The 8,526-nt window shown below is 37.2% G+C and overlaps 1 protein-coding gene across 7 annotated transcripts; it reads right to left on the reverse strand.

Annotated features, from left to right (window-relative positions):
• Positions 1-438: 438 nt before the first annotated feature.
• Positions 439-7,799, reverse strand: LOC116190093 (floral homeotic protein AGAMOUS-like). 7 transcript variants are annotated; one of them, XM_031519755.1, is made up of 10 exons: positions 7,608-7,799; positions 7,266-7,498; positions 3,522-3,551; positions 2,765-2,843; positions 2,046-2,107; positions 1,800-1,899; positions 1,479-1,520; positions 1,257-1,298; positions 955-1,145; positions 439-730 (listed from the first exon to the last, which is right to left on the reverse strand). In XM_031519755.1, exons 2-10 carry the CDS (start codon positions 7,493-7,495, stop codon positions 727-729), a joined length of 780 nt encoding a protein of 259 aa, XP_031375615.1. In that variant the 5' UTR covers positions 7,496-7,498; positions 7,608-7,799; the 3' UTR covers positions 439-726. The 7 variants fall into 7 exon arrangements, with proteins under 7 accessions (XP_031375615.1, XP_031375612.1, XP_031375613.1 ...); XM_031519752.1 differs by having other exon boundaries at positions 955-1,154; positions 7,266-7,506; positions 7,608-7,791; XM_031519753.1 differs by having other exon boundaries at positions 955-1,154; positions 7,266-7,501; positions 7,610-7,790.
• Positions 7,800-8,526: the final 727 nt, after the last annotated feature.

The following is an 8,526-nucleotide window of genomic DNA, read 5'->3' on the forward strand; positions in this document are numbered from 1 at the left end:
GAGGAAAGTGTGCCGACGCTAACAGAGAAGGCATCGATGCACCATCACTTTCCACTGGAGAATTAAGAGAGGCTGGAAACATTGGGGGATGCTTGAAAAATTGCAGTGAAGGTAGAATCTGTGAATCAAGAGAGATATGGTAATCGTTATTCATTATTTTATCCGTGGGAATTTCCATAACCTTTTCTAAATACTGTAAAGTTTCTTCATATAAGAAAAACCATAATGTAAAACTACCCACCAAACTCTAAGATTTAAAATAAGCTAGTTTGCCCACAATGTACTTGTTAAGTGTCTAGATTGAAATTGAGCTTGGTTATTGGAGTACAATCTTGTTGGCATGCAATTACATTCTTATCTTTCTCATTTAGGAATTCTGTTTCAATGGGATAATGTTGAATGATCAGAATTGAACATATAGTGTTAGTTAGGACAACATACGAACAAGAATATTCTACTAAGCTCGGTAGATCATATCTCAGTACATATTTCATTAAGTGTGCAAAATTATTCAAACACAAACACATTACACACTAGAGCACTGCAATTCAGTCGAGAGTGGAATACAAATTGCCCATCTTGTTCTAGAAGTGCTTTCCCTGCTTCTTAACATAATAAAATTTGACCAATACATGTTGGATTCAACCGGCACTCGAAGCTGCTTGTTTGATAAGATCCCAAACGAAATCGCGATCATCAGAAAGGCCAAACTGGTAGCATTACTTTTTAACTGCGAAAGAAAACGGGCAAGCAAATGCAGTATGTCAGTCAGCATTCTCAGAGAGATTGTGCCATAATTTCTAAACGATGACTGGAGATGAAGTAAATTCTACATGAATCGACGATATATAACATGTCATGCAGTTTCCACTAACATGTTACCCTTTTACTCATATAAATCTCTACACGATGCAATTGATGCGGGTTGAAAGATAGGCATGGGATGTTTCTTACACTAGCTGGAGGGCCATCTGGTCTTGGCGAGGGTAACTATGATTTGGCTGCAAAGCGTTCGTTTGGAAGTAGTTTCTGTTTTCGTAAGGCTGGGCTGGAGGCTGAGAAGGCTGAGGCTGCCCAATATCGTAATTCGCTCCTCCTCCACCTCCCGGCATCAAATTCATGTCCTGCTGGCAACTTCTCTCGTTCTGAGCAATCTTACATCCATACCCATCAAAAAACGGAAATGAATTGGTACCATTAAAAGTAAGTTCATGTGCCATTGGAGATGCAGGAACATGGAAGGGTAAAGAAAAGACCTTTGCCCGGAGAAACTGGTTACTGTTGTGCAGTTCCATCTCCTGCAGAGAAACAGATTTTTCAAACAAAAGATTAACCACACCATTGCCGACTCGTAGCCACCTTTGTTTCATGATTTCGATTTTCGAGAGCAATATATATTATTTTTTTCCTATTGTTTTATATATATATGCTTTCACATGTGAGAGCAAAGTGGTAAGATTCAGGGCAATATTACATACCCGTTTCTGCATATACTCGATCTCCGCAAATAGAAGCTCATTCTGCAAGAGACAGAAGGAGAAATCTTACGATATAGCAGCTGATAGTTCAACTAAATTGCAATGTAGAGCTTTGTTCATCTTCAATATAAATATACCGTTATAAAGTTATTACATTTCCAGAAATATTCAAAAACACGACCCAAATGTTATGAGGGAAGATTACAATGAGAGTTTTTCATCACTCACCGTGGAGAAGAAACAAGTATATATCCAGCAACACTTTTAGGAACCAATTTATGAACATATCACTTAATATATGCCAAAGTTTCGATCAGGTACCTTCTTGCATCGAATCTTTTTGAGGCTCGTCTCCAACTTATTCTCTGTGTTTCTCATATCCTTCATACACATTGCGCTCACATTCTCACCCAGCATTTGCCTGGACAGACACAATGCATCATTCGCATACATCAGAGAAGAAATATTTCTGCACTCAGAATCATCGCAAGGGACCAAAAACAGGGCAGGAGTATATAATAATAAAAAAGAGAAATCTATAATTTTGGTGTTTTGTAGATTACTTGCCTGTTGGCATTCAGTAAATTCCCAATTTGGGCTCTAAGCTTCGAAGCTTCTTGCTGGTAGTACTGGCATTGATTGAACATAGATAAGAAAGAACAATCAAGAAACAGAACTTTTGCATTACCTAAACTTTGGGAAAAGACATTTTGATCATTAACATTTTTCTCACTATTATTTTAGTTAGTAATATTTAGCATGGCCACTTGATATTGACAACGGGACCATCTTGGCCATTTCAAGTAATGCAAAAGCTATCTGGGACTGAGAATTATTGTAATAATGAAAAGAGGAGAACCAAGAATAAGGCTGAAAAAATATCCTTGACCCTCAAAACACGTGATAGTTACATGATCAATCTCGTTTGACAAAATTGTTGTGCCATTATTAACTCAAGCATCCAAATTTACCCCATTTAGAATCTTGGCAATCGAATAGATATGAACTACGTTTAACGACAAAGGGAAACCTAAACTTCTTTTGACATTGTAACCTTCGATTTATTCATTAATGGCAAAGGGCTGAGAGTTCACCAAAATCAGATGCACAGAGTGATCATTCATCCCCAAAAGACAAAAAAAAATCATTGCAGAAGTTCAAATCTAACACAAAGAAGAGTATGTTTGGAAACCCTAACCCTAGTTGAAGCTTTTGCAATGAAGAGAATCAAATCAAGTTTTCTCAAGACTAACACATATATAGTCAGATTGAAATTATAATGTTACCTGAGCATTAATTTCTGCAACAGACCCAGTACTAGAATCTGAACAAGCTTTCTTGTACCTCTCTATGGTTGCCTTGACGCTGCGAAGGAAAAGTTTAGCAGGTAACAGAAACTGGGATTTGAGGAATTCATGCCATTTTTTTGCCTTTGTTCAACTCCATATTCATTGTTTGTGTCGAGAATAATCGCTATCCGGTGCAACTATCAAGTCTTGTCCTAAGAAAACTTGAAATGAATTTAGAAAGTATGTACTACTTTTCTTTACTTGCTTTGTCAAATGCTGAAAACTCAAAGAAGAACACATGTCCATATTTGAATTACCATGCATAAATATATCGAATAAATTACCGGGGGGGCTAAACGGTAGCTATTGGCCCCAAGAAGTTCCCTCAGATAACACTGGAAACCAGATGATTCCAGCACTTGAAGAAAGTCTCAAATATGATATGGCCATTTGGGGGGGGGGGGGGTGGTTAAGAATTTTGATTGGAGTTAAATACAGATTCGGTAGGTGTTTTGCCCTGTGTCCTACCCAAAAAAAAAAGAAAAGAAATACAGATTCTGTGCTAGTTGTGCCAGAATGAAATCTTTTCTTCATTTCAGGCCAAAAAATGAAAAAACAAAAAACAAAAAACAAAATCTGTGGAATTGGCCAAATCGATTGACCAGTAGAAAACATCACTGCCAGAGAAATCGGACATGTCAAGTTCAGCCATTTCATCAACTCAATTGCAACCAATAGCTCAACGAAGAGTCACCTGATCAAGCCAACCCTAGTCGACCTCGACCTAAACATGGACATACCAAACTCATTACTTGATGACTATGCAACTTGAAATCATAAACTGATAATCTTCGAAACTGTAACTGAAAATCCAAACTGAAGAAGATGGTACCATACACAGCATTTTTCATGCACCACACAATCTAGAACAGTGAAAAGGAAAAACATATCCAAACATTAATCACGAAGAACTGTAAATGAATAGTCTAGTTCGCATACTTTGAGTCGATGTTTTGACAAGGCTCTTACCATGGCAACATGATTGATATTTTGAACCCAAATAAATAAATAAATAAATAAAAAGAAGAAGAAGATGTCCACATATAACAGGTAAGGAAGAAACTATGATCATGGATAAATCATATGTATAATGTCTGAATAACTTCAAGATCTCACTAGGTGGGTCAATCTACATGTAATTGAAGGTGCGGTCCGTAAATGTACTTCAGAATTGAGCAAAAATTCATACAATTGATTCACCATATATCTACTCAGCATGAGTATCCAAAGTTAATTAGTTCGAATATATCCAAAAGTTGGAACTTATAGTAATATAAAAGTATCAAAGTTCCACAGATAGATAAATAGCGAAAATGAAGTGTATCTAATTCATAAAGTACTTGAATTTGTCGGCAAAGTCATTATAGGTGATTCCTTCATTGATTGGATCCAAATACTTCACGAATGTACTACAATTACTTCCGGCTTACAAGTTAATTAACAATTTAGTTTCCATTTTCTTAACTCCGATATTAACTCTTTCATCAACCATCCAACGATCCACCTATTTAGTTGGACCATTTAAGGTCTTCTCATTTGGTTGACTCACATGATTGCTTAACATATGAACTTTTTGGACCTGAAAATTAAACCCCCAGTCTCCAAAGAAAATATATTGGTTAATTATTGGTCCTATTAAATAATAAATCAAATCAATGCTTTCTCAACGATGCACAGAACTACCCAGCAGGTATTGCCTTGATCCCCTGTCAATTTGATTCCTTAATTTCGTCGAGCCCCTGATTGGCTTGTCTGCCTCGGCCCCTGTCTCTCTCACTGCGACACGACTGGGTAACTGACAATACGTTTGCCAGGTGTCAACTTCCGGTTGCTTGTCCGACAACAGCCCGTAACCCTCTCAGCCACCAATGGGAAATAGAGTAAATTAATAAACCTCCAAAATCCCCAAATAAAAAACTAATTAATAATTTATTTTTATTTATTGAAAAAATAATGTAAATCGGTCGTCCGAAGTCTGACCCTCTGCTGACTCTGAGTGCAAATCAGAGCCGTCCGTCTCTGTAGCAATGTCACGTTAGAGCTCAGACTCAAACTCTCCCCATTGGCCCCTCGCTATCCGTACATTCTTTTTCTCTCTCCCGTTCTCTGCAAAACATTTTGTTTTTCTTTTTATGCTTAATAAACCTCTTCTATAAAGAAGTTTACATAAATATATAGAAGGAAGGATCCTGGAAAAAATGAAAGCTCGAACCCCGTCACTATCAATATGATCACACGTGATCTCTTGTCTTTTTGGAAAATTAATTTTGATTTAGAGTTAATCTCGACTTTTTTTTTTCCGAAAACACAGATATATTTAATCTATATTGGTTGAGACTAATTAATTCCATTTGTGCATGAGCTTTGGATTGTCTGGCCGGGAAATGCTCTCATTGGATTTCCAATCTATACTGCAACTAAAATCCACTAACCAGAGCTCAATTTGCAACGTGGATCCACATTTAATTTTAGAGTTTTGAATTTTGAGTGGTGAATTTGAGGACATCATGACCTGAATGCCCATTGTCAGAATTAAGTCAAGAACGGAAGGGTCGGGGAGTGACGTGACCAAAGATTCTTCTCTCTGCGACTAAAACAAACCAGACCTAACCTTATGTCCAAAATTTTCACAAACCCTAGCCTGTTATCTCTATATTTTCAAAGAAGGGGTATAGCATTCACAAAAAAAAGAAAAAAAGGAGGAGTATAGTTAAAAAAAATCATGTATAGTTAATTGTAGTACATTCAGTAAAATTTTGCTGCCTCTTATTCGGTGTAGACAAATATGTGGAGGATTTCACATCATGCTCCGAACATAGATTTCGAGTCCTTAGTAACGAACTTCCACGCTAAGAATCTATTAATATTCTTTTTGACTTTGCCTACCAAAGATTTTGAATTTGCCAAGAAAATTGAATTACTACAATATACTTGTGAATGCAATTTTATTCGACCCGTCCAAAAAGAGGAGTCATGAGATTTATTGCTTTGAATCGGTGTTTGGTAGTTTAAAGGGATTTGGTAAGACTGAATAGCTTCATATACCTAATAATTCTTTCTAATCCAAAAATAGCATTAGAAACTTCATTACGCCCAAAATCTCGTATATTACACAACAAAAGCTGTTTTGCTCGCGCTTTTCATGTCGACGCACCGAATGTGCGTCGACCAAGAGTCATATGAAATTTTTTTTACGGACACAGATTATATGCTTCGGGAATGACTATTTTCCTTGCAGTGCTATAAATGGGATATTAGACTGTTCTTGCTACCCATTTAAAGCTTGGTGGAAAATTAGGGGAACGTTTAATCAAGAACTTCCTAATCACAAACCCTAATTAGGGAATGTTTGACTGTGGGAGAAGGGGAGCTAAACTCCACGTGGGTGTGACAGAGATTTGGGGGCATACAATTTATTCTTGCGTGTTGGTTTGGGGGGGAAGAAAAAACCCTAATTTAGATCAGAAATGAGGGCGACCCTGATCCTTAACACGTATGTCATATTAGAATAATTCTAGTAATCTTCTATCTAACATAACATCCTCTTTGAGCTTTGAATTTCCTAATTCCTGGTTGGATCCAAAATTTGATAAAAATCGACAAGGTCTTTCTCTATCTTTATTTGTTTTCTTTTTCCTTTTCTTTTTAATTTTCCATCTGGGTTGTTCGTATACCTTTTCTTTATGTGTGCTATTAAGAAAGTGTCAAGAATGGACTGCTGAGGGCATGGCAGCTTTTCTTCCAGACACCTCCATAGCTTCTTCACAGAGAAAAGAGAAGATGAAATTTGACAAGAAGATCAATCAAGAAGATGATGAAGTAAAAAATTAAGGCTTTTCTTTGCTTTCATACTCTCTTAGAACCAATTTTTAAGGACACAAATATATATATATATATATCAGTTATATTTCCGTTTTGTTTTGGGGATGAAGGATTATATATCTTGGAATGATGTGTAGAGTAGTTGGTAGCGTTTGTGATGGGCAGATCTATCCCTTCTGATCATGTTGCATCAGATCTAACAAACCCCGACTTGCAACAGAAATAACCAAAACATTAGCATGCTATTTACACCCAAAAAAAAAATAGCGTGCTATGGAAGTGAAATTACCAAAAAGCTTAACGAAAAGAACACGAACAACAAATACTAAGATGTTTTGGAAAACAATTCACTTTGGTTTTAAGGATAAACGCAGATCAAGAAGGGATTTACATAGTAGAAGCCAAATCCTATGTCCAAGCAACAAAATCAGATTTTTGGGTTTGTCTCTTGTTTGATAGAACTGATAAACTTCAAAAGAATTTAACTTTGTGCTCTTGTATATGTATATCTTCATCCAATAGAAACTCGAAAGGGAAACCTTGAGAAAGAAGAAGCAAAAGAGATTTTGACGGGGGATAAAAGAGAGAGAGAGAGAGGGAAAGATAAGATGAGGACCTGTGGTTAGCATACTCATAGAGACGGCCTCGGCTCGAGAAGACGATGAGGGCGATCTCGGCGTCACAAAGCACGGACAACTCGTAGGCTTTCTTGAGCAGACCGTTCCTCCGCTTGCAGAAGGTGACCTGGCGATTAGTCGTGTTCTCGATCCGCTTGATCTCGATCTTCCCTCTTCCGATTTTCCTCTGCCCGGGGGAGTCCTCGCTCGATTGGCCCGGGAACATCATCGTCTTCACCCCTCAAAAGTCCCCCAAAACCGAAAGCATGAACATCAAGAACTGGATAATTCAAGAGAATTCCCCAACTCCAAGTATTAATTAATTTTTGCTTACTCTTTACCTTTTTTTTATTTTTCTTCTGGGGGGAAGGGGTATGTTTGCCCTTTGTCTCGTGCTGTGAGAAGTGAATAGGGGAAGACGCAGAAAATGGAAGGGGGGAAGGGTTATTTATAAATAAAGCAAAAGGGAAAGGAGTTCTGCCCTAGCTTTGCTTGCTTGCTTCAAGTCATATATTTATCTGCTGAGCTTCTTAATTGCCAAAATGTGATTCCTTTATTAATCCTCTCTTGATGCTAACTAAAACCTCGTTGATCATTAGAACAAAGCATCATCAAGAATCAATCTCTTCTCTCTATATCTTTGGATGCTGACCCTTCCATCATAATAACCATTCGTTTCGTTTCTCTCTTCCGTGTGAATTATCAGAGAGAGAGAGAGAGAGAGAGAGAGAGAGAGAGAGGGACCTCTGAAAGCGATTTAATGGGCGGTTGATGGAGACGTTGGGGCTTTAGGGTTCGCAAGAACTTTGCACACTCAAAAATCATTTTCTTCTTTCCATGGAGGAAATAAATTCCTTGTCTTTTTTCCTAATTTATTTATTCAAATGTCGATAAAATAGAAAGAGGAAAATAAAAACAAAAAAACAAAAAAGAGCGAGAGAGGGAGGGTAGTGGCCTCACCATCAAAGAGTTTGGATCTATATATTATATATTAATTATTACCTTTATTTCTTGTTTAATTTTTGGCGAGACTTCTTATCCTAAGTTTATTGGTAGAAACTGATCTCATTCGGGTGTTGTTGGCTTGATCCTGACTATAATATACTTTCAGCGGATTTCAAACCCTTGCATTACAAGTCAAAATTCGCCCACCAACAGATCAATTTACAATTGAACCATATTCTCATTGTTTTTCATTTTTTTTTCCTCGATTAACCTTTTCATTCTTTTCATTCGCTGAAATTTTCAAGGTCTGGGTAT

This window comes from Punica granatum, unplaced genomic scaffold (assembly GCF_007655135.1).
Source record: "Punica granatum isolate Tunisia-2019 unplaced genomic scaffold, ASM765513v2 Contig00116, whole genome shotgun sequence".
Classification (NCBI taxonomy): Eukaryota; Viridiplantae; Streptophyta; class Magnoliopsida; order Myrtales; family Lythraceae; genus Punica; species Punica granatum.